Source organism: Dama dama, chromosome 1, assembly GCF_033118175.1.
Source record: "Dama dama isolate Ldn47 chromosome 1, ASM3311817v1, whole genome shotgun sequence".
In the NCBI taxonomy this organism is placed as follows: domain Eukaryota; kingdom Metazoa; phylum Chordata; class Mammalia; order Artiodactyla; family Cervidae; genus Dama; species Dama dama.
In genome coordinates, this window is record NC_083681.1 from 41,662,414 (window position 1) to 41,689,470 (window position 27,057).

The window sequence follows — 27,057 nt, forward strand, 5'->3', positions numbered from 1 at the left end:
CTGTGGGGATGGCTTTCTTGAGGGTTGATGGGGAACAAGTGAGCAACTAAACTCTTCTTCCCAGGAGACAGCCAGAGTCTTATTTGCCATGCTGAGTGAACTCTCAGCCCTAAGATACTGGATATTGCAGAAAAGGGTCTGACTGTAGGGTGCTATGGGGTGCTAAGGCGTGTCTCACCCACCCCATCTCTGGTCACCTCCTCCTTAAAAGTGGGCTCCTTTCCCTCCAGACCAGAATGTCCTCATTCTATCTGAGAAAGTTGAACCAGGTGGCTCCAAGGTTCCAACATGCTCCCAGGTCCTCAGCTTCTCTGACAGTAGATATTTCATGGTCCCAGATTATAAATATCCCAGAAATTACCAAAATTCACCAAATGCACCTTAATATCCCTATAAACTGAATGCAAGCTTCTCTGTCAAAATTTTGACCAAACCAATAAGCAATGTCCCTATACCTTTAGGATTTCTTGAATCATATGGGTGGGGCACTCCCACAGGGACCCTCAGGAGGAGAAGGGACCTGTTCTGGGCATTTTTTAGGCTGCTTGTTACCTTCGGAGACCCTCATCATTGTCTGCTACTGTCCTTTAGCCCTCTTATTGTTTAGACACTGTGTCCAACTCCCTGTGACTCCAGGGACTGTAGCCCGCCAGGCTCCTCTGTCTATGGGATTTCCCAGGCAAGAATACCAGAGTGGGTTACCATTTCCTTCTCCAGGGTATCTTCCTGACCCAGGGATCAAACCCACGTCTCCGTATTGGCAGGCAGATGCTTTACCACTGAGCCACCTGGGAAGCCCCCTAGCCCTCTAGTCACCCATATTTAAGAAGTGCAAGAGACTATTTACAGTAGCTAGAACATGTGGGACTTCCCAGGTGGTGCTAGTGGTAAAGAAGCCACCTGCCAATACAGGAGATATAAAGAGACATGGGTTCAACCCCTGGGTCAGGAAGATCCCCTGGAGGAGGAAATGGCAACCTACTCCAGTAGTCTTGCCTGGAAAATCCCATGAACAGAGAAGCCTGGAGGGCTACCGTCCACGGGGTTGCAAAGAGTCAGACACTACTAAAGTGACTTAGCACAGAACATGGATGCAACCTAGATGTCCATCAACAGACGAGTGGATAAATAAATTGTGGAACATATAAACAATGGAATATTACTCAGCCATAAAAAGGAACGTATCTGAGTCCATTCTAATAAGGTGGATGAACCTCGAGCCTATTATAGAGAGTGAAGTAAGTCAGAGAAAGATAAATATTGTATACTAACACTTATATATGGAATCTAGAAAGATGGTACTAAAGAGTTTATTTGCAGGGCAGCAATGGAGAAACAGACATAGAGAACAGACTTTTGGACATGGGGAGAGGAGAGGAGAGGGTGAAGTGTATATAGAGAGTAACGTGGAAACTTACATTACCACATGTAAAATAGATAGCCAGTGGGAATTTGCTGTATGTATGTCTCAGGGAACTCAAACAGGGGCTCTGTATCAACCTAGAAGGGTGGGATGGAGAGGGAGATGGGATGGAGGTTCAAGAAGGAGGGGACATATGTATACCTATGGCTGATTCATGTTCAGGTTTGACAGAAAACAGCAAAATTCTGTAAATCAATTATCCTTCAATTAAAAATTAAATAATTTTTTTTAAAAAAGGGCAAGAGAGAAAGTGATGTATCTCTGGTAGCTTTGTACAACCTTGCTGTGTGTCATATGGAAATGACTTTGGACAGCTGGGTTAGGCGAACCCAACAGATGCCAGCCACGGGATCCCCACCTGCCTGCCAGCCAGTCTGCCTGAAGGTCATTGCTTATGTTGCGTTTTATGTGACGTGGAGCTGTTGACTGCATGACCTCCTGCTTTCCTCCCAAGGCCATGGCTTTGCCTCGAGAGTCCTTTGGAAAGCCTCTGCTCTCTCTTCCTGACAGGAAAATTATTGATCTCTGCTTAAAGTTTCCGTGTGAAGGCCTTGTTTCCTGATGTCTCCACCAAGTTAACGTTTAACTCAGGCTGAGGGATTGAGAAAGTAGGCTGGGAGGGAGCTTTCAAGCAGCCCCCTAAGGGCCACCACCAGGGGGAGGGGTCTTGGGTTGGCTGCACCCTTGTACAATCAGCGCGACTTCAGCAGTCGGGAGAAAGAAGGAGGAGCCCCAGCAGTACCAGCGGGAGTGCAGCCAGCCTTGATGAACTATCCCCGAACACAGCTCTGACAGTGGGAGTGTTTCTAGGGAAACGGTGGTGCGTTCTGGACCCATCTGTGGCTGTGGGCGTTGGATCACAGCACTCTGGGCAGGATGCTGAGCCCAGCTGTGGGAGTCCTCTGATAGCAAAATGTTGAGCACACTTGGAAATTCCCCAGGAGCTCAACAGCGAAGCAGTGTGGTTCCCCGGGTTCTGTAAAGGACTGGGGTCCTGTCCGTCCCCTTGTCCCCCTTCTCTCTGCACCGTAATGCTGCAAACTTTATAGCTCTCTCCACCACACCCCCCGCCATTGCAGCTGACAGATATTGAAATAAGACAGCAAATCTGGAGAGTGGTAGAGAATTGAGTGTACTTTGAATAAAAGTAATTGGAAAATGATGAAACTCAGTGTCTGCTGGTGACTCTTAGAGGAGTTCAGACCAAGTCAAGCAGGTGGGGGCTGGCGGGTAAGACAAGAAGGACAGATGAGAGGTGGAAATGTCCAGGATAAAGCCTTTAGGAGGAGAAGGAAGAGGTCAGCGTGTTTCCTCTTGACCCCCTGTTCGATACTATGTCCAAATTCCCCCTTCTGCCTCTCTCAAGCCTGTGGAAAGAGCCACTTTTCACCTCCCATTCACTTCTGAAGTCACATCTCAATACTACCTTGAAGCTGCTTTTGACAGAGTCATCATGGGCCTCCTACCTGCTTAATTTAATGAATATTTTAAAGTCTTCAGCTTACAGGACCCCACCTTTTCCTTAAAACTCTTCACTCCCTTGGCTCCATGATTCCACACCCTAGACTGTCCTCATCTCTCTGACTGCTCCTAACTCCTTGTGGGCAACTTTTACTTCCAGCGGATGTTTAAGTCCTCCCCAGGGATCTGTCCTTGGCCACCTGCTCTTGTGATACACCTCTGCAGGGTAATCCAATGACTCTTGGGTTCTACACTGCCTACGTGAAAAGGATCTCCTAGTTACTCTCTTTAGCCTGACTCCTGCCTTTAGCTTCAGACTTCACCTGCACATCTTCCCCTGGCTGTTCCCACAGGAACTTCAGACTGAATCTGACCAAAACTGAGTATATCTTTCTTCTCCAAATCTGCTTCTGTTCTTATCCTCTATCTAAATGCATGATGCCCCCCTCTGCCTAAGCTTGTGAGCTTATTCCTGAGTGGCATTCTTTAATCATCTTCCATCCCCAGTCCATTACTGAGCCCACCTTTCCATTCCTCTCACTTCTGAGTTCAAGCCTTGCCTCTTCCTCTGCAAGAGCCTCTGGCTGGTTTCCCTGACTCAAGTCTTACCCCTTAAATCTATCCTTCCCACTACCCAAAGTCATCTTTTTAAACTCACAATGACCATGTCATTGTCCTACTTGAAATCTTCAAACGACTCTCCATGTGCACGGGATCAGGCATAGAGCCCAGCATTGGACATGGATCTACACTCTCTCCTCCAACCACCTCCCCAGTCCCACCACCCACCACCCTGATTTCGGAGGCTCTGCAGATGGCATGGACTAGGGACACTTCCCTGAGTGCCCTGTCCATGTCAGGCTGTTTCTTATCCCTCTGTGGTGGCCCATTTTGTCCTCTCTGCTTGCAATTCCTCTCAAAACTTCTTCCCCAGCCTCCACCCTTGCCACTTCTCCTCCATCTTTTTAGACTCAGCTCTGCTGACATCTTCTCTAGAAGCCAGTCCCATCTGGGAAGAATGCCCCCTTTCCCCTGCGTATCTCTGTCATTGCATCATTACCCTGCAAGAGAATGTTCCGTTGTCTGAAAAATCTCTCTCTCATTAGATCAATGGCTCTTAAATCTGGCTGAACTTTAAAATCATTCGGGCTCCACCCCAGAGATTATGATTTAATTGGTTTGGAAGGGAACTAAGGATTTTTTTTTTGGAAAGCTCTTTGGGGATTTTAATGTTCATCCAGGGCTGAGAATCACTGCTCTAGACCATGGGCTCCCTGAGGACAGATTGTGTTATTCCTATTTGTTTCACCAGGTCTAGCCCAAGTAAGGTTCATGGTCAGGGCTCAGTAAAACCTCACTAACATTTATTAACAAATGAATCTGCTGGCCACGTGTGTGATCCCATTCTCCTTTGATCAATGACTCCCAAAAACAGATCTACTGATCAATTGCATCAGAATCACTTGGAAACCTTTTAAAAATATTTATTCTGGGTCTCATCCTCAGAGATTTTGATGAGGAGGTGTGTAGTGGTGCCAGAATCTATGAAAAGCTCTCTAGGTGCTGGTTTGGGGAAGCCAGATTTGGGTAACACTCATTTACCTGCTCATCTTTCCCAGCTCACCCATAGCATCACCTACTCCAGTAACCTTTCTTTGACTGCTGTCCTCCCCTTCCCCATCATCCTGGCTGCCCCACACCGTGAGATGGACCAAGGGCCCCTTTTCTATTGCCCAACACTCTCTGCTTCCCTCCATGCTTCACACTCTGTGCCGAAAGTCTGTTTATTTGTCTGGATCTTTCAGACTCTCCTTTCAGACAGAATGTTACTTCTTCTTGTTTATGTTCATGATGCTTAGGACAGTGCCTGACACAGTCTGGGCACTCAGTAGAGATGAGTTGAAAAAGAAACAAAAGGAAGGAAATGTGGGTTCTGCATCCCTGTGTGTTTTCCCCAGGACTTTCCCCAGCTGTCCTTGACGTGGCAGCATTGCAATACCTTCTGCTCAGTCCCAGGCACATCTGCTCCCAATTTACTTAAGCTTCTATCTACAAATGCAGAGCTGGAACCCTTCAACCCTGCCTAGTTGGCTACTTGGAGAATTAAGTAAGTTAATATGTGGAAGGACTTTGATCAGTGCTTGGCCAATAGAAAGCATTCAGTTCAGTTCAGTTCAGTCGCTCATAGAAAGTGATAGAGAAGTGTAAATTCTTTTTGTCGATGTCATCACCTGCACCTTCTGCCTTCTCACCTGAGCTTTAGAATGCCCTTGTCGGGCAGTCATCCTCCCTTGCTGCCCTTTATGCAGAGTTCTTCCCAGGCCGTGCACTGAAGAGAACCAGCTTTCTCAGCCACTCCCTTACCACGTGCAGTCCCAAGCTTTTGGAAGATCAGAGGAGCCTTCCACTCATGCTTCCTCTCCTTTAATTGAAAGTCAGTTTGCTTATCAGCAAACAGAAAGTCAGTCTGCAGCAAAGCATCAATATTTCCTTACTCAGGATTTGGAAACTCTAGACTCGCCCCTGCTTCCTCTTGCCTGAAAATGGGCTGAGTGCCAAGGATGACTCACCATGGTTGTTAGGCGACCACCATTCTTGAGGTTTGGCTACAAGGAATTTTGTGTGTGGCTGCTCACACAGGCAGGAATACTGGATAGTTTTTTTTTGTGGCTAAGTATATTAGTGTCCCAGGACTGCCAAAACAAATTACCACAAACCGGGTGGCTTAAAACAACAGAAATGTGTTCTCTGGTAGTTTTGGAGGTCAGAAGCCCACAGTCAAGGGACTGCCAGGGCCATGCTCCCTCCAAAGGCCCTGGGGGAGGATCCTTCCTGGCCTTTTCCAGCTTGTGGGGGGCTCTCGGGGTTTCTTGTCTTGTAGATGTGTCTTTTCAGTCTATGCTTCTGTCTCTGTGTTTCCTCTCCTTTCTCTCATAAAGATTTAGGATCATCCTAAATCCAGAATCATCTCAACATCTCTAATTAACTATATCCACAAAGACCCTTTTCCCAAATAAGGTCACATTCAGAGGTTCTGGGTGGGCACTGTTCAACCCTCTACACTAACTGTTTGGCACAAAGGGAAGATACGTGTATTGTTTTCTAATAATAAGGGTCAAGGTGACCTTCTCTGAGGAAGCTTGCTTATTTCCCAATTTCTGCCTCCGGCTCTGAAATAGAGTTTGATGCAATTTAGAGCAAACAACACAGTACAGATGTGCTGAACCATTAAAATGGGAAGGCAAAAGTCAATTAATAAACAGGAAGGGGAAAGGTACATGATATCCAGACATACAAGCTGAGCAGAACTCTGTTTCTTGAGTCTCCTAGAAGTTAAAGTAGAGTGTACTGTCTCTCTAAAGTAGATGTATTGTCTCTCTCCCATTTTTGATTAGATTATAAGTAGAGAGACAAACTCTCCCTTGATCCTGAATGTAGAAAGGAAGTTTTCCCATGGGAACCTAGATTTTTAAGGAAAACACAGAAGTCTTCCTGAGACAGATTCTTCTAGTGGCTTCCTGTAAAAGCTGAGACAGTGTTCTTTTGTCATCACATAAAGACATTATAGCATAAAGTGGGATGTCCTGGGTCCAGGCAAATAGCTTTGTGATGTAAGGGTAAAGTACAGAGAAATTTAAAGAGTTAGTACTTAACAGATTTCTTTAAGTTAATACTTAACAGAGGATTGACCAGGATACATTTATCGTCAGTTGCGGTGTTCATTGTTTCATACATATTTTTTCAACTCGGTCTTATCAGTAGAGTTCAGGTGCAGTGCTAGACGAGGGGCACAGAGATCAGCAGGACACGTTTCCTGACCATCAGAGAGTGGGGGTCCAGCAGAGAAAGGCCAAGTAGAAGTTGCTGGGAAGGCTCTGGGCAGGAGCTGGGGAGCAGACCAATCATAGAAGAGGTTATCAAGAAATGCTCAAAGGGCATAACCTCACTGAAATTGCACCCTGGGATTCCAGAACTTAAACCTTCAGGCTGTAGCAAGTTCAAATTTTTATATGACCTGAACTCCGGTAGACAAAAATAAATGTATTTCTTCTATATCTATTTTTGTTTTGACTCAAGCCCCCATTGTCTGATATCAAAAATGTGTTCTGATCATGTCCAGATACATGCAGCAACTGTCTTTGTGGTTTTTCCCAGACATTTCAGAGTTAAACGGTCAATTTCATTATTTTCCCAACCCCACTAACTTGATCCCAGAATTGATGGTAGAACCAGATGGGTCACACTGGCAGCCCATAGACTGCAGTGTCAGAGGGAGAGACCTGTGCTTCCCTATCCTCCTGTCTCTGCTCTGGGCTGGTATCTCATGAGATGACACTTGCCTCGGCTGGTCCCTGGCTCCATGGTGTCATCCTCTGAGATGTCACCTGTCTCCATCTGATCCCCAGCTGGAGGGAGACCTCTCCATCTTCTGCTGTGGCATCAGCTCTTTCTTAGCTCATTCTGTGCCCTGTTCAACAGCTGGGGTGCAAGTCCCAGGGCTTCCTGGGACCACAAGAAATGTGGGGGCTTCTCTCTCACTCTCACTCAAGGACACACCCTTGTCTCTGTGACTGCTCCTTGCCTGCTGCACCTCAATGGCTCAGGGCCACCTCTTTGGTACACCTGGGAAATGAGGGACACAGTACTGTCTATGCTAAGCACCCCCCACCAGGCTTCGAGAGAGAGGCTCTGCTTCTTCCACAAAAACTTGGTCTAAGCAGACAGGAGGGCAGGCTCCTGCAAATGCCCTGTAAATTTTAAAGCACAAACTCCAGACCCAGGCTAATTGGGTTCAACTTTGAACTCCATCGCTTACTAGCTGTGGGATTTGGGCAAGTCACCCAGGACGTCACTGAACCTCCTGCATCCGTAAAATGAGGGTTATATTGTGTTCCCTCATGAGTTTAAATAGGACCATATGTGTAAATTTAATATAAAGTGAAAATGAAAGTCGCTCAGTTGTGTCTGACTCTTTGTGACCCCATGAATTATACAGTCCATGGAATTCTCCTGACCAGAATACTGGAGTAGATAACCATTCCCTTCTCCAGGCGATCTTCCCAACCCAGGGATCGAACCAAGGTCTCCTGCATTGCAGGTGGATTCTTTACCAGCTGAGCTGCCATGAAATCCTAAAAATTTAATATAAGTAAAATATAAAATTATATGTGTCTGTCTCATATAGAACAGAGCCTGGCACTTTGTGTTATGTAAGCCTTAGCTGCCCTGATCACTAGGAATAGTATTAGAATTAGCAGTATTCCATCTTCAATTCTTTTCCTTTCCTCTCTTTCTCCGCACACAGTTCAGAATCTCTCATCTTATCTTTTGAGATAGAGGTAACCGTGTTGTCGGTTCAGCCACTCAGTCATGCCCAACTGTTTGCAACCCCATAGACTGCAGCACACCAGGCTTCCCTGTCCTTCACTATCTCCTGGAGTTTGCTCAAACTCATGTCCATTGAGTCAGTGATGCTATCTAACAGTCTCTTCCTCTATTGCCCCCTTCTCTCCTGCCTTCAATCTTCCCCAGTATCAGGATCTTTTCCAATGAGTCAGCTCTTCACACAAGGTGGCCAAAGTATTGGAGCTTCAGCATCAATCCTTCCACTGAATATTCAGGACTTATTTCCTTTAGGATTGACTGGTTTGATCTCCTTGCTGTCCAAGGGACTCTCAAGAGTCTCCTCCAGCATCACAATTTGAAAGCATCATTCTTTGGTGCTCAGCTTTCTTTATGGTCCAGCTCTCACATCCATACATCACTAGTGGAAAAACCATAGCTTTGACTATATAGACATTTATTTTCAAAGTGATAACATTACTCAGACTATATTCTTCCATTTCTTTTACTTACACAAAGACTACAGCTTTTTTTCTTCAGTAATTTTTAAGGATTTAGTCCCTTTATTTTCAATGGCTTTTGATAACAGTCCCCATCAGTGCTGATCTCCTGTTTGGCAGACCAAACAGGTGTGGTTATGGGGCCAAGGCACACATGGGGAAATGCCTGAGTTAAGTTCCCAGGTAATGCCTTCACCAGGCAGCCTCCAGAACTGTGGTTAGGGAGGTTCAGGGAAAAGTTGTACCATGGTGGTGGCTGCATCTCTGTGTTTGCATCCTGCACAGGACTCAGGAATTGACATTGGGGACATCACTGCAAGGAAAGCTCTGAGAAAACAGCTGCAGTGCAAGACCTTCCGGTGGTACCTGGTCAGCGTGTACCCAGAAATGAGGATGTACTCGGACATCATTGCCTATGGGGTGGTAAGGAGCCCACCCTTGGGGTTTCATCCAGACACATCCACCCAAGTAGGACCTGTGGTAGACCTGTGGACAAGAGGCTGATTTCTGGAACTTCATGTGAAGTAGCCTATATGTTCATAGCCCACACCTCTCCATTCCCTTGAGAGAGATGCTTAGTCTCTCCTTTCAATCCTAAGCAATTCAGCTCTGGCCCCGAACATGAATATGCCACTTAGTAAAGCAAAAACATGCAGTTAAGTTAAGATTGCAAGACAACCCCAGCTGTTTCCCAAGCATGGGTGCCTGAGATTCTACCAACCAGCCTGCATGCCTCCCTTACCCAAGGTGCTATGTCTTCCATTTACGCAGAGCCTCCTAGAAAGCAGATTTGGGAAACATATCCTTCCAGAGTTTATTGGATTTTGAGTGATGTTTTAGTACCACTTATTGATTGGTTCCCCCAGCAGAGGCAGCAAGACAGAGAGGCAGAGCAGAGGGTTTGGATCCACATGGACCCAGTTCCAATTTTGACCCAGCCACTTCCTGGGCAAGTGTTTTGATGTCTATGAGTCTTAGTTTCTTCATATGTTAAGTGGGGTAAAATAATGCTGTCCTCACGGGTAGAAGAAAGTCTCTGATATAGAAATGTATTTTGTGTCTGAGGTTAAAATACTTTGGAGATGATAAACTCTCCCCATGCTTCCAATATCCCCAGGACATTACAACTCTTAAGGTATTTTAAATACCTGATTGATTTTTGGATATCTTTCCCGGTTTTTGCTGAGTGAACACATGAAGATTCTCTATGACAGCTAAGCCCTCACAATTAGCCTCATAACTATCCGCTGGGGTTACTATGCTCACTCCCTGCCCCTGGTGTGTTACAGATGGGGAAACAAAGAAGCACAGTGACCTGCCCATGTTCACACAGGTCGTTAACCTGAGTGAAACTGAGTCTAGAGCATCACCATCTGATATCACTCCCATTCCTCCCCTTGGAGTGTCCCCTCAGACCTTTTAGATATTCCAGGATGAAAACTTGAAGGAAGAATTCTTCCTTTGATGGTCTGTGGCCAGAACTGAGTTCAAGGCCCGCCTCAACAGGAACTTAATGGGCACAGCCTCAGCCTGGAGAGGAAGAATTCTGCTGAAGGGCTGGCTTCATTGTTCCCATGGCCCTGCCAATGCTCACATCCTAGGATTCTAAAGGAGACAGAGCCAGGGTCCCAGGAACTGCCTCTTTCTACCCCCCTGCAGGGCCTCTGTTGTCCCCGGAGTCCTGACTATCGGAGGGGGCCGTGTCTTCCCACGAGAGTCCCCATGTTGTGGCTGACATGTCCTGAGAGAACCACCCAGTAGCCTCTCCCCTTCTCAGGCTGGTATAATTCAGATGTCAAACTCCTCAGCTAGTGCCGCTCAGCTGTTGCCTGAGGCCCCAGATCCTGTCTTCGCCATGGAAGCACACTGGACTGTGAGGTGCCCATCCGCCCATCCTCCTCCCCGGAACCATCCTGAGGACACAGCTGATACACTGCCCACAGCACGTTATGTGCTGCTTGGTTACTCTTGGACCAAAATAGGACAGTCATGCTACTGTGGCTCCAGAGAAGCTGTTGGCCCAGGCCTCTGAGAGCCAAGGCCAGCTTCTGGATTCGTGGTCTCACCAAGCTATCAGCTGTAGCTAAAAGTATTCGCCGAACTCAGCCAGAGAGGCATAACAGTGGAGGTGTTTGCGCACAGCCATTGCAATCCTGGGTCTGGGGCCAAGGCATTCCAGTCATCTAAGTGAAAGAGTCGCATCTTAGGAGTACATATAGCACATTTAGACCCCTCACCCAGATCACACCCAGAAACCTTTGGTTGGTCAAATAGTAAGGGGCATATCCATGTTGTGATCTAGATCTGGCTGAGTCCACAGTAGGGGCTGTTTTCACATTGTCATGCTGAAAACCCACCCTCCCACCACTCCAGAAGGCTGAGCTGTGTCAGCCATTCCTGGGAATGGCAGAACTTCTGTGACCCTGTGCATGGTCATTTGCCGGCTACCGTTCAGGGCTCAGCTGGACCCCTTCTCTCCTGCCTCCTCCATGGCTGGGCTCTTACATGAGCAGAGACACTTGCTTGTCCAGGAGCATAATGAACTCATCTAGGGCAGTAAGGTGACAATGGTTGAGGCAGGATGCAGTGCAAGAGCAAGAGGATTTGTGGAGCTGAATATTTCTTCCTGGTGCTTACTTTTATTCTGAAGTGGAAAGACCAGATGTCTTCTCGGTAAAGGTTTTTTCCTTTTTCCCCTCCAACTCATGCCTAAACTTCATTGCTCAGGTCAGATAACCCCTCAGAACTCTCAGGCCACTGTCAAGTCTGTATAACCCATACTATTAATCTAGTAAAAGGTCTCAGTAATGCCTCTGGCAGGCAGAAGGATCATGGGTCTTGCAGTGTGGGCATGGGCCTCCTCTAGGATTACTGAGCTCCAGGCTTGGGAGACAGCATGACTTTGAATAATCCCAGCTCTGGTGCTGACAGGAGAGATGGAGTAGCATCCAGAAACAGACATGCCTACTTCTGAAAGTTAGCTTTGCTACTTAATCACTGTGTAACCCTGGCAGTTTGTAAAACCTTAAAGGTTAGAGTCATATCACTTCATGGGTCATCTTTCACAGTCTCAGGATTGTCACCATTTGATGATGGAAAGAGCTTGGACTTTGGAGACAGACTCCAGCTCTGCCATTTTTCCAACTATGAGGCCAGTCATTCATTACTCATTTTCTTTGTTCATTCATCCCATATGTACTTACTGTCCAATATGTGCCAGGGCTGTCCTGTGTCACAGGCAGTGAGTAAGCCTGAGACCTAGTCTGGTGACTGATAGAGGAGCCAGGCAAGCAGAGAAGTGACAAGAATACAGTGTGTAAGTGCTGCGATCAGGGAAATGGAGGTATGGTGGCCTCACACCCAGATGCAGGTCAGGAAAGGCTTCCAGAGTGACAGAGAGGCTGAGAACCACAGGAGGAGGAGGGTTTAGTCAGGGAAAAGAGAAGGCCAAAGCAGAGGGCCCATGCAGTGGGAACAGCATTACAGACCAAGAGGTGAGGCAGAGCTTCTTGCTACAACACACTTCCTGCACCCTTAAGAGAGTTAATATTACCAACCTGGCTGAGTAATTTTGAGGATTAGGTGGGATAATGCATAGGAAGCCCTTCACCTGGTACCTGGCACATAGATGCAGTCATAAAAGCTAACTTCCCTGAATGGCTTTCAGGATAGTTATTGCAGTAATAATAGCACCTAACAATTATATCACACTTTTGCTATTTGTCAGGCCCTGTGCTAAACACTTGCAGAGATTATTTCAGTTAATCCACAAACTTATGAGGTTGGCACTTTAATTATCCATATTTGAGAGAGAGGAGGAAACAGACAAGCAGTTATATTGCTTTGCCCAAACCAAACAGCTGGAGCCAGGATTTCATCTCAGCCTGTCTCTTCCAACTTCCTCAACAGATAACCTGCATAATGGGGGATGGATGACACAGAATCAAAGAGGACTTTATCAAAAGTCACCACCCACCCTCATTCAGAGACCAGCTTTGGGGTCCCACAGGAGAGCCATGTCTGACACCAGGGCTTTCTGAAACTTCATGCAGGTCTCACTAATGGATCCCGGCTTCAGATGTGACAGACAGCCCTCTGTGGGCCGTGGGAGGAGTCCAGGGTATATTTGCATATGCTCCTCCCACATGGGTCAGTCAGGTAGTTGGTTTATGATAGAGGATTTTATGCTGCATGGATGCTTCTGGGGCCCTGCCTCAGGAGCTGACACATGTTCATATTTCTTCAGAACCTCTAAACTCCAAGTTTGAGATTGAGCTGCTATCACCCAGTAAGGGAAAGGGAGCTCAAAAGAAAAGAATTTGACTCTGTTCTTTGTCCCCTGTCAAGAACAGGATGTTCATAGATCAAGTGTGGGCCTCCAGTTATCTGTTGCACTTCACACTCCTTAACTGGGTTCATTGCACTCCTACCACATCCATGAAGACTACAAAAATTTAGCCACTGTCTGCCTCTTGCCCTCCCCGGATAGATGCCCCACCCATGGCCCATTGCCCTGGTCTCCCCTGGATCCCAGTCTCCAGCCTCCAGTTGTAAATAGAGTGCTTTGATCACTAAGAAGAGCTATGTAAGCTAGCTTCAGTGTAGGTGGGTAAAGATACCATAAGCTCTCTTACAGGCCCAGGAACTGAAGTACAGCTGGACCCGGGCACTCGTGCTGAGAAGCCACAAAAACCACAACGGGGGCAGGATCATCTCTCTTGTCTCTAAATCCGTCTGCCTCCTGCTTCATCTCCCCCTTCATCACAGCTAGATTTCTCTGCTTGCACAAGCCCAGCAGAGACCCCATACCCGATCTAAATGGCCCCACAATCTGAGTGGCCATCACCCACTGAGCACAGTGCCAGGTCTCTCAGCAGGATTCCTAGGGCAGAATAAGAGGATGATGAGACAGTCACATTCCACAAAGAGAAGGATAGGGAGAGAGGAGGAAAGAAAGAGAATTGTTCATTCATTCTGAACTATGAGTTGGTACCCTCCCTGATCTCCTCAGCTGTGGCATGTAAGCAGGGCCACGTGAACCATAAGCTGCCCTTTCCAAGGGCTGAGAGTGGGCTTAAGCCAGAAGGGGACATTGAGTATCAGCTTTCCTACCTAGATGTGCTAAGATATTGGTTCATAGTACTTTTGTACTGTTGATTGGCATGTATTTGTAGGTGAGAATAAGAGACAGCTCTCCCCTCTCCTGTTCCCTCTCTGGTCCCCTTCTCTCTTATTTACCCACCAGACTTTCCGCTCTAGGAAAACTTCATCAGCTGGGTCCCCACTGGGCCCTGGCCAACCACTGCTGGATCTGAAGGAGACAAAGAAGGCCTGATCCCAGGGGACATCCCAGGCCCCCAAAGAGATGACATGTTCCTCACCTCCCCCAACCCTTAAGAACAAAGTCTTCTATCCAGGGACTTCTGTTGGCCATTATGCCACCCTTGTGCAAAAGGAGAGGATGAGAAATGTAGCACCATCTTGTGTGTGTGCGTGCATGTCATAATTTTACCTAAACCCTCTCAGCTCCCCAAATCCAGCATGTTGTTTAACAGCATCTGAGTTCTTATCCTTCAGAGGAGGCTGCTCTGCCTTCAGCACCTTTATGCAAGGCCAACACTGTTGGTTTCTTGGTATTTGTTGGTACTTATTGATTTCTGTAGTATTCAGGGTTGACTGAAAGAAGAGTTGACTTTGGGAGCAGAGCCTATCTCAGTGGAATGCTTGTTTCTCCTGATTTAACACTTTTATTTCTCTCTCTTATGTGACTGCCTCTCATCTGGTGTTCAGTTGCAGAACTCCCTGAAGACCGATTTGTGTCTTGATCAGGGTCCAGAGACAGAGAATGTTCCTATTGTGTACATCTGCCATGGGATGACACCCCAGGTGAGTGTTCTGAGATCCCCATGGCGGGCGTGTGCATGTGTATGTCTGGTGGGAAAAGAGAAGCTAAACTCTATCATGGCTACTCTGGGCCCATGGACCTTGGGGGCTTTTCATTAGAAAGTATCCTCATGAGAAAAAAAAGAGAGTCATATTTACATGCCTGGAAGGAGTCTAAAGGAGCAGAGGCTGGGATGCCAGGGTCCCCTGGGGTGGGCACAAGGAAGGTGATATGTCTCTAAAGAGAGACACCTGCCTCCATTGGGGAGACTGTCATAGATTACAGTCCTGGCTCTGGCAACCATGCCTTTCTCTGGCTGGAGGGAGCCCTAAGTTTCCCCTAGACTCCCTGACAGCTCAGAATCTCTTCAGAGTGCCTCAGGTTCTGCCCTTTGGTCCATCATAGCTGGGACCAAAATTTATAGCCATGAGATCCTTTCTATGTCTTCTGATCTTCTAGCAGAGAATGAAGGGAAGCTACCAGAAAAGTAAGTTATCCCCCTAAAATTCTCCATTCATAACCTAGGCTTCAGATATCCAAAGAGGACATTGAGACACTGGCAAGAAAAATGGTTTATTCAACAAAGTACAGTGGACAGTCAATGATCAAGAACACCCTAGACTGACCCATTATGACTTGGCATTTTCAGAGTTTACTTAAATTACCTCCAGAAATATAAAATGATTTTTAAAAGATACTTTAGTATAGAAGATACATGTGTTTGTGCAGTTGAAGTTAAGTGTTTTAAAGAGCTGTTACCTGCCTAAACTGAAGATTATACAACTGAAGGATACCATGATGTGTCACTAGTGTACTATCCCAAGACTTCCCAGAAATTGCCCTCTGTGATCTCTACCAGCTTGTCCTTTTTGTGGGCCAAGCTGCTGTGGCCACTGATTGGTCAGTCACAGTCAGCAGATCACATTATCCTCACACCACACAGTATATCAACTCATTCTCCATTATTAGAATGGTGTAACATTTTTAATGAGTGACTATTTTATGCAAATATTTTGTTGGCATATAACATATATGCAGAAAATAGACAAATAGAAAATAGACAAAGTGTACAGAGTAATGAACTTTCAGAGCAAACACACCAGTGGAACAGCACCCAGGTCAAAAAAAAAAAAAATGTATTGCTTTGAGCTTTATGTAAATAGTATCATAGGGTATATGCTTTCTCATTTTGGAATATTTCCTTCATTATTATTTCTGTAAAATGTGTCCATGCATGTATATATAGTTGTATATATACATTTTTTCATTTTTTTCCTATCATGTCATATTCCGTTTTATGAACATGTCGTATTTACCATATATTCTACTGTTGATGGACAGTTGGGCTACTGCCAGGTTGGGAATATTACAAATACTACTGCTATGGACATTCTTGTCCATGTCTTTTTTGTGCATATGTACTCATTTCTTCTGGATTTAAACCTAGAAGTCGAATCACTGAGTATAGGGTTGACGTATGTTCACTTTTAGTAGACACTGCCTATGTTAGTCTGCTAGGGCTGCTGTAACAAAATGCCAGAAACTGGATAGCTTAAACAATAGAAATGTATTTGCTCACAGTTCTGAGGCTGAAAGTCCAAGATCATAGTGCCAGCTGAGTTGGTCTCTCTTTTTCTACCTTGCAGATAGTTACCTTCTCACGGTGTCCTTGTGTGGCAAGGGGGAAAGAATGAGCAAGCTGTCTGGTGTCTCTTCTTAAAAGGACACTAATCCTATTGCATCAGAGCTCTGCCCTTATGACCTCGTTTAACCTTAATGTGCAGGTCTGGGAAATTCTCAGCCTATCCACATTACAAAAAATGAGAAAGGTTGATTTGGAGAGAATAGCAGAAGTGCTACTGAACAATCATTTGATTAAGAGATAAAAGGTGGGGACTTAATCAATCTTGGACTTAATCAACCATCTCACAGCAGAAGGCATCAACAGAGAGGGGCTTATACCAGCAGGGACACTGACAGTTTGAAGTAAAGATAAATCAGGGAAAGATAAAGGAACACTATTGGACTTCTTGGATTCTATAAGATGGGACCATAAAGCTATTCAATTGTGAACATGTACTGTCCCTCAAGAAAAGGGACGAAGGATACTGAAGGTGACTGAGAGATCATCAGGGCACAAGTCCTTACTCCTACCACTGGCCCCAGGGTAAGGCTGTTCACTCAAAGGATGGGCCTGCCACTCTGGTTTCAGTGGGCCAGAATGACCCTACCCCAAGCCAGTGGGATGGGACCAAAGCAGTGAGCAGCTTGGGCAGGGCCACTCCAGAGAGCCAAAGGGGCAGGCTGCCCCACAGAGCAGTGAGGGGTGATGCTGCCACCCCCGTGGGCCTGGAGGGAAGAGTATCCAGACAGAAGTGATTATTCTTGAGCCTTAAGATCCAGTGGAATTTCGCCTTTCTGTGTTTTGGGCTTGCTTGCGACCCACTACCCTTTTCTTCCTTCCAGTTCCTCCCTTTTGGAATGTGATCACCTCTCCTATGCCTGTCCCACCATCATATTTTGAAAGTGCATAACTTGTTTGATTTCACAGGTTCTTAGCTGGAGAGAAATTCTGCCTCAGAATGAATGATACCATGTGTCTCACACATGTCTGATTTAAATGATATCTGGACTTTAGAGTCGATGCTGAAATGAGTTAAGACTTTCAAGGCTGTTGGGATGAAGTGAATGTACATTGCATGAAAGAAGGAAATTAATTTGGGGGCCAAGAGCAGAATGCTATAGACTGAAACTGTGTCACTCCAAAATTCACGTGTTGAAGTACTAAGCCTGTCTATATGCGGAGTAAGGAAGTAATCAGGTTAAATAAGGTCATAAAGTGGAACATTGATTTTATGGGGATAGTGTCCTTCTAAGAAGAGCCACCAGAGCGCTCCATCACGCTCTCTGCCATGTGAGGACAGAGCAAGAAGGTGGCCATTTGCACCAGAAACTCTCACCGGAAACTGAACAGGCCAACACCTTGATCTTAGACTTCCTGGCTCCAAAACTGTGAAGAAATAAACAAGGTCATAGGTAGTTCCATCTACCTTTAAGCCACCCAGTCTGTGGCATTTTGTTATGGCAGCCAGAGCCATTTAATACACTGTCAAACAGTTTTCCTAAGTAGTTGTTTTAGTTTTTACCCCACCAGCCATATATAAGAGTTGTAGTTCTTCCCCATCCTTGACAGTATTCAGTATTATCTGTCTTTCTAAACTTCTAGATATTGTGGTGGTTGTATAGTGCTATCATGTTGTAGTTTTAATTTGCATTTCTCTGATTGTTAATGCAGTCAGGCACCTGAGTTTCAGTTGTTCCTGAGTGTGGGTCAAGATGACCAAGGTCATAGTAGTTCCATCTTTGTGTAAATTCCCTCTCTGCATTGTAATACGTATGATCCAAGACACAATAGGTGAACTTGCTTTTAACGAATCTAGGTAGAAACGTGTGGTGTCGATGTTCATCTACCTCTCTGGCCACATGTCGGATGTTTCCTCTGTGGGATGGTGGGTGCCTGTTCAAGCTGAGTCTGTCAGCTGCAGGTAACTCAGTATGGGGCAGTCTATGCTGTAAGGAGCATGGATTCTGGAGCCAGATTGCCTGAGTCCAAATGGCAGCTTTGAAACTTTCCAGTTGTGAACCTTTGGACAGGTTTTTTAGTGTGGGCCTATTTCTTTCACCTGTAAAATATGGATTAATAATGGTGTATACCATAAAGAACAGTGTTGTAAGGATTTAATACGTTTAAAACAATGCCTAGCATATAGTAAGGGCTCAATAAATGTTTAGCTATTACTATCACAATGATGATATTATTATTATTATTATTATTATTATTATTACTGATCATTGAGCCTTGCTCAGTATAAATACCCTCCAGTTTCTAACTCCAGCTCACACCGTACTGACTTTCCTTGGCCTCAGGTGTCATGTGCTGTGGGTTCCAACCTTGGTCAAAGCTGACCCATAGGCTATGACAGCATTTTGCTACAGTAGCAAAAATGCAGTCGGGTGGGGTGAGGACAGTGAATGGGGCATCAGGAAGCCTGAGGCTTGGTCTTGACACACTTTTGCAATCACCTTATCTCTCTCTGGGCCTTATTTTGTTTTATTCTTTTACTGAGGTATGCTTTTACATTAAAGTATACACATCTTACGTATACAGTTCAGTGAGTTTCCACATTCATAGACACTGTGCAGGCACTACCTAGATCAAACCCATCATCCCAGTGGGCTTCCTCATTCTGCCTCTTGGTCAATAATACCTCCATCCAATGCTGTGTTAGTTGCTTAGTCATGTCCAACTCTTTGTGACCCCATGAACTGTACCCCTCCAGGCTTCTCTGTCCATGGAATTCTCCAGGCAAGAATACTGGAGTGAGTTGCTATTTCCTTTTCCAGGGGATCTTCCTGACCCAGGGATTGAACCCAGATCTCCCACATTGTAGGCAGATTCTTTACCATCTGAACCACCAGGGAAGCCCGGGTAATGACAATTTTCATCTCTAGCACCATTCATTAGTTTTGTCTGGGTCTGTATTCTTATCTGCCAGTGAGGAAGTTGGACTGGCCGTATCCAGGCTCAGCTGTGCCAGCTCTGCCAATCTGCTTACCTTGAATTCTTTTGTTCTGAAATCCAGTTGCCTGGGAAGCTGTGAGCTTGTGCTATACTTGCCAGGAATACTTGGAGCTGCCTTGCCTTGATGCTTTGTAAATCAGCTTTTTGTTGTGGAGCTGCAGCAGGCCTTAAAGACTTGGGTCCCCCTCCCAATCCCCCTCAGAACCTTCCTGTAACTGGTCTGTACCTGAACACTGGGGCCCAGCTGCCCTCTCCTACCAGGCTTGAGATACACAGCTGTCAATACCCAGAGGTAAGGAGGCTTGAGACCAGCCTCAAATCACACACATTTCCAAGAACAGGGAGGTGTAGGGACTCTGCTGTGGCAGGAATTTGTTGAGTCTGGCCTTCCCAATGAGTTGGGAGAGCTGGGGAGAACTGGATCATCCTGGAGATGGGCTGTGTATCCTTGTCAGGAGTTCATCCATCCATTAGGGTAGATTGCATCCATTATGTGCAGGCACTGGTCATAACAAACACCCTCTTCCAACAACACAAGAGAAGACTCTACACATGGACATCACCAGATGGTCAATACTGAAATCAGATTGATTATATTCTTTGCAGCCAAAGATGGAGAAGTTCTATACAGTCAGTAAAAACAAGATTGGGAGATGACTATGGCTCAGATCATGAACTCCTTATTGCAAAATTCAGACTTAAATTGAAGAAAGTAGGGAAAACTACTAGACCATTCAGGTATGACCTAAATCAAATCCAAAACCATTGTACAGTGGAAATGACAAATAGATTCAAGGGATTAGATCTGATAGACAGAGTGCCTGAAGAACTATGGATGGAGGTCTGTGACACTGTACAGGAGGCAGTGATCAAGACCATCCCCAAGAAAAAGAAATGCAAAAAGGTAAAATGGTTGTCTGTGGAGGCCTTACAAATAGCTGTGAAAAGAAGAGAAGTGAAAGGCAAAGGAGAAAAGGAAAGATATACCTATTTGAATGTAAAGTTCCAAAGAATAGCAAGGAGAGATAAGAAAGCCCTTCTTAGTGATAAATGCAAAGAAATAGAGGAAAACAGTAGAATGGGAAAAACTAGAGATCTCTTCAAGAAAATTAGAGATAGCAAGGGAACATTTCATGCAAAGATGAACACAATAAAGGACAGAAACTTGTACAGATCTAACAGAAGTAGAAGATATTAAGAAGAGGTGGCAAGAATACACAGAAGAACTCTACAAAAAAGATCTTCATGACCCAGATAACCATGATGGTGTGATCACTCACCTAGAGCCAGACATCCTCAAATGCGAAGTCAAGGGGGTCTTAGGAAGCATCACTACGAACAAAGCTAGTGGAGAGGATGGAATTCCAGTTGAGCTCTTTCAAATCCTAAAAGATGATGCTATGAAAATGCTGCATTAAATATGCCAACAAATTTGGAAAACTCAGCAGTGGCCACAGGACTGGAAAAGGTCAGTTTTCATTTCAGTCCCAAAGAAAGGCAAAGCCAAAGAATGCTCAAACTACTGCACAATTGCACTCATCTCACACGCTAGCAAAGTAATGCTCAAAAATCTTCAAGCCAAACTTCAATAGTACGTGAACTGTGAACTTCCAGATGTTTAAGCTGGATTTAGAAAAGGCAGAGGAAAGAAAGTGAAGTCACTTAGTTGTGTCCAACTCTTTGCAACCCTGTGGACTGTAGCCTACCAGGCTCCTCCATCCATGGGATTCTCCAGGAAAGAATACTGGAGTGGGTTGCCATTTCCTTCTCCAGGGGATCTTCCTGACTCAGGGATCAAACCCAGGTCTCCCACAATGCAGGCAGATGCTTTACCCTCTGAGCCACCAAGGAAGCCCAACCAGAGATCAAATTGCCAACATCCAGTGGATCATCGAAAAAGCAAGAGAGTTCCAGAAAAGCATCTACTTCTGCTTTATTGACTATGTCAAAGTCTTTGATTGTGTGGACCACAACAAACTGTGGAAAATTCTTTAAGAGATGGGAATACCAGACCACCTTACGTACCTCAGGAGAAATCTGTATGCAGGTCAAGAAGCAACAGTTAGAACTGGACATGGAACAACAGACGGGTTCCAAATTGGAAAAGGATTACGTCTAGGCTCTATATTGTCACCCTGCTTATTTAACTTATATGTAGAGCACATCATGAGAATGCTGAACTGGATGAAGCACAAGCTGGAATCAAGATTGCCGGGGGAAATATCAATAACCTCAGGTATGCAGATGACACCACATTTATGGCAGAAAGTGAAGAAGAACTGAAGAGCTTCTTGATGAAAGTGAAAGATGAGAGTGAAAAAGTTGGCTTAAAACTCAACATTCAAAAAACGAAGATCATGGCATGTTGTCCCATCACTTCATGGCAAATAGATGGGGAAACAATGGAAACAGTGACAGATTTTATTTTTGGGTGCTCCAAAATCACTGCAGATGGTGGCTGCAGCCATGAAATTAAAAGATGCTTACTCCTTGGAAGAAAAGTTATGACCAACCTAGACAGTATATTAAAAAGCAGAGACATTACTTTGCCAACAAAGGTCTGTCTAGTCTAAGCTATGGTTTTTTCAGTAGTCATATATGGATGTGAGAATTGGACTATAAAGAAAACTGAGTGCCTAAAAATTGATGCTTTTGAACTGTGGTGTTGGAGAAGACGCTTAAGAGTCCCTTGGACAGCAAAGAGATCAAACCCATCCAACCTAAAGGAAATCAGTCCTGAATATTCATTGGAAGGACTGATGCTGTAGCTGAAACTCCAATACTTTGGCCTCCTGATGCAAAGAACTGACTCATTTGAAAAGACCCTGATGCTAGGAAAGATTAAAGGAGGAGGAGAAGGGGACAACAGAGGATGAGATGATTGGATGGCATTACTGACTCAATGGACATGAGTTTGACTAGGCTCTGGGAGTTGGTGATGGACAGAAACCTGGCATGCTGTAGTCCATGAGGTCACAAAGAGTTGGACATGACTGAGCGACTGAACTGAACTGACTGAAGTGCAGCGGAAAAGTGGATGGTGAGGAGGTAGGGCCTCTGATTCTCAAGGCTTCCCAATGGTATCTTCTAACCCTTAAGAAACTGATTGGCTCATGGAAGAGACAAGATGAGGAGGAGGATGACCTTAGTACAAGGTCAGGGTACATCTCAGAAGGGGACTGTGAACAGATACAGGCCTCAGGGATACTCTGAATCTCCTAGGCTTGGTCCAAATAAAATGCTCAACCTGCATTTCTAGGAGCATTTCCCCTCCTACTAACAGTTCTCAGCAAATCTCTTGGTACCATGGCCACAGAGGTCAAGGAGAACCCAAGGAAGTTCACAGATGGGACTGCCTTATGCAGTCATGCAGGTTGTTCACTGAACAACTCCAGTAGAGGGGTCTGACATCTCACATTGTTATCTGGGGAACAGAGACCTACCCAAGGTGACAGTCTTGCTAGCCTCTGTGATGAAACCTCATGTATTCCTTCAAGAGCATCACACTTGATAGGAAGCATAAAAGTGTTGAAAGGCAAATGATGAGTTATATAGTGGTCAAGAACCAGACTACCTGGGTTCAGATCCCAGCCTTATCACTTAACTAACCCAGTTCCCTGGGTAAGTGTCATAACTTCTCTGTGTCAATTTCACAACCTAAAAAGTAGAGATTATAGTAGTATCTATTCTTTAGGGTTGTTTTAAGAATTAAATAAACATTAATTTTAAGAATTAAACAAACAATAAATTGATGCACATGAAACACTTAAACAACAAACCTGGTACACAGTCATTGCTTACTAAATATTGGATAATTATTACCAAATTGGTAAAGAGACTCAAGACCATGTCCTTAAGAATGGGAATTGTGTAGCCTGGAGAGGAACAGATTCAAGAGGGATGTGAAACTTCCAAAATTATAAGGACACAGAGTTTTTGAGTATAATGGTGAAGAAGGAAGAGGGAAAGAAGGCAGGACCTCGGGCTGGCTAAATTCATCCTGCTGACTTTGAAAGTGAACTTCCCTTCCTTCTTTTCTTCATCCAAATTTCTAAGTTTTTCCATTTGGGGTTTTAAAAATACAGATTCTCAAAAAGAACCTGGATCAACCATGTAATAATCAATCCCAAATCACACTAGCATTAACTAATCAATTCAAAAAAAGGAAAACGTGACTCTTAAATTAAAATGAATATGTAATAAAAACATATCTAGCCCATTAATAAGGGAAGCAGCAAGCAGGTACTGAAAGCATTTGAGGAACTCAATGTCTATGGGCATTTTCTAAAGAAGAGTGTTAGAATAAGATTGTAAATTTGATCCAAAGGTAGTTAACTCCCTACAGAGAAATAAAATCATAGCCTATGGTGTGATCTTTTCAGCTTTCTAGATAGAAATCTAGAAGTTACTGTGTCTGAGTACTAATCAAAAGGTTAATAGCAAAGTCAAACATAGGTATATTCTCTTGGAAAATTACATATTCTTGGGTGGGTTTGTTAGACAATGCTCCAATATGATGTTGAATGGAGACATCACCTCCCTAAAGTCAAACATAGGTGTATTCTCTTGGAAAATTACATACTCTTGGGTGGGCTTGTTAGACAATGCTCCAATATGATATTGAATGGAGAGATCACCTCCCTTCCCTTTTGCCTTATTCCCAGGTTTTAGGTATTTCTCTTAGTCTTTTCACAAAGTTGGCTAAAGGTGGGGTGACTCTCCAGGCCATTAGTGACTCAGAAACCCTTGTGGATTCATAGCCTAAGCACATGGTCTTTCCCCCAATTATTTCCTAGGGCAGCTGTAACAAGGAAGCCCAAACTGGGTGGCTTAGAGAATGGAAATTTATCATCTCACAGTTCTGAAGTCTAGAAGTCTAAGACTGAAGGGTCAGCAGGGCCATGCTCTCTCTGAAGGCACCTGGGAAGGATCTACTCTAGGCCTCTCTCCTCAGTTTCTGGCGGTTTCTTGGCTTGTGGCAGCGAAATTCCCCATCACGTGGTGTTCTCCCCGAGGGCTTGTCAGCATCCACATTCCCCCGTTTTACGAGAATGCCAGGCATATTGGATTAGGGGCCCACCCACTCCACTCTCATCCTAATTTATAATTATATCTGCAGCTAACTTTATTTCCAAATAAGGTCACATTCTCAGGTACTAGATGTTAAGACTTCAACATATGAACTTTTGAGGTATACAGTTCAACCCCCAGCATCCCTAAAAAGAAAGAATGTGACTGGTGACCTGACTTCCGTGCCTCAGATGAAAAGGGCCTCACATCACCTCCTGTCACATTCAATTAACCAGAGTTATCACGTGGCCCTGCCTCAAACAGAGGACGTGGGAAGTCAGGGTTTTCTGGGTGCCCGGAAGCCTTGTCTCTGCCACACAAACTTAGGTATTTTCTAAATCAGTTCCTCCTCTGACAAATAAGAAAACAAGAAAATGGCATCTGGGAATTAACTTCCTGCCTGAGGTCACACTGTGAGTTACTGGCCAAGACAGGGCTGGGAAGGATGCCTGTATTTTAACTTCCATTTTCTCCTCCAGTTTTGTTCATTCATTCATCAGACACAGGCTAGGTTGTCTTTTAGGAAGGCCTCACATTTTCGGAAATTTCGTTTCCCTTGAAGAGCAAATCTGGTCCAGTAATAGGAGTGGTACTGTAGAACAGCAACTTCCTGTGGAGCCCAGTGGGTCTCAAAGACATCAAGGACCCACAGGCAGCTTGGGTGAGGCAGAGGGGCCATGTTCACATCTGGGTTCAACCCTTTGAGAGGTTCTATTTACATGTTGTTTGCAAAGTGCACTCTGTTAACGTTGTGATATTCCTGGGTCTCAGAGAAGGCCCTGGGTAGGAGAAAACCTAGTGTAACTAATCAAATTAGTGAAGTGAAGCTGCTGGGAAGCATGCTAATTGGTTAATGAGTAAACGTAACCTTTTTTTTTTTTAAATTAGCAGCAAATTTCAAGCAATCCTCAAAATAACTGAGAATATTAGCCCTAATTAGTGTAACAGCCTGGAAAATTTCTTCTGCTGGGAGAAATACAACAGTGGGGTCTCCCCACTCTATTTATTCAGTCACTCACTCATTCACTCACTCATTCATTCATTTGCTCATTCAGCAAACTTGCATTGAGTATTATGTCAGGCCATGAACTGTGAGAGGCAGAGACAGTGTTACCCAGGTCTCTGACCTGGAAGAGCCCTGGTCTGGAGAAAGAGGTGGGCACTTAGATAATTACCATTCATATGATGCAACTTATGGCCTCAGACCACTTTCTCATTAGGCCATCAGAGGAGAAATGGGACAAGACAGGCTTTGAGGGCCTTTCCCACTCTTTCTGCCTGAATCTTCTAGACTGTGAAAGACACCCAGGGTGGGGCGGGGAGGGGTAGGTGCTTTTTCTATAGGAAAGCAAATTCTGTAGAAGAAGGAAGATGAAAGGAACTTTAATTCCTTCTAAAGTTTTTGAAATACTGAAGCTGTCACATTTATGCTTCAGGAAGTGCTTTTTGACTCAAGGTATAAAGATTAGAACTTACCCTGGAGATGAATTTCATGTTAGATTAGGTAATGTGTTTAAGAGAAGTATGGAATTGTAAACGGAATTTGTTCCCTTTGTTTTTTGGAATTTTTAGAATTTCTTCATTTTTTCTCACTTGGCTCTCCGTCCATGTACACACACAGGCAGAGAGAGAGAGAGAGAGAGAAATGAGAGAAAGGACCAGCTTATTTGTCTGCTAATCACTCTCTAGAAACTGCCATTCCCACACGGGGTCATAATAGAGCCATCACCCCTGGCCTGGTTGGCAATGCTCCCAAGGCCAACGCAGGGAGTGTTAGAGGCCCTTCATGGACTGTGTTTGCATCCCCAGAACTTTCAAGTAACATCTCAGAGACAGTTGAAAAGTTTTACTTCGTGGGCTGAGAATTTAAACCGCTAGCCACTTCTCTGGGAACTTTCGCAGACTTCTTCACTTCTCTACAATTTTTATCTATAAATAAATAAGAATGCCAGGCACCAAGTGGTTGTAAGGTTTTGAAAAGCTTCCCTGAGTTTTCTTGGCTCCTTGTATGTGGTTGTATCACCCAAGTGTCAACTGAGGACTATTAGTACGGGACCCTGACTCAATTACAGTCTGGGAGGAGCCTCACCCAGGCCTGAAGCTCTGGCTGGCCACCTCCAGTTCTGCTTTGTTCAGGGACTAATCCACACAGGGTCCCTACATTTTCTTAAGACATCTTCTGAGTTTAATATTTTATTTTACAATACAATCCTTAGGGTTTCCAAATACTAATTTAATCATGTTTTTATTAATACAAATTCTGTAAATTGTTAACTCTTTCAGTAAAGTAGAAACTGACTGTGGTAAGATATAGAGTGTAATGGTCCTTTGTTTCTGACCCAAAAGTCATGTTTTCTATCAACATCCATTAGGTTAGTAGGCTTGTTAGTAGGCTGAATTCTCAGATCCTTTATAATTCTTTTTTTGTTTGCTTTAACTAAAGTATAATTACTATACAGTATTATATGTTACAGGTATACAAATAGTGATTCACAGTTTTAAAGATTATACTCCATTTATGCGGCTTCCCTGGAGGCTCAGTGGTAAAGAATCCACCTGCCAGCATAGGAGACATGGGTTTGATCACTGGGTCAGGAAGATCCCCTGGAGAAGGAAATGGCAACCTGTTCCAGTATTCTTGCCTGGGAAATCCCATGGACAGAGGAACTTGGCCAGCTATAGTCCATGGGGTCACAAAGAGTGGGGCACAGCTTAGTAACCAAACAACAAGTCCATTTACAGTTGTTGCAAAATTGGTTATATTCCCAATGTTGTAAAATATATCCTTGTAGCT

At 44.7% G+C, this 27,057-nt stretch overlaps 1 protein-coding gene across 1 annotated transcript in view; it reads left to right on the forward strand.

The window, feature by feature from the left end:
- Window positions 1-27,057, forward strand: part of GALNT18 (polypeptide N-acetylgalactosaminyltransferase 18) — a 341,618-nt gene that overhangs the window by 277,889 nt on the left and 36,672 nt on the right. The window contains exons 8-9 of the mRNA XM_061132121.1: window positions 9,013-9,150; window positions 14,518-14,613. Of these exons, the coding sequence (XP_060988104.1) occupies window positions 9,013-9,150; window positions 14,518-14,613 (234 nt within the window). The remainder of the gene's footprint in view (window positions 1-9,012; window positions 9,151-14,517; window positions 14,614-27,057) is intronic.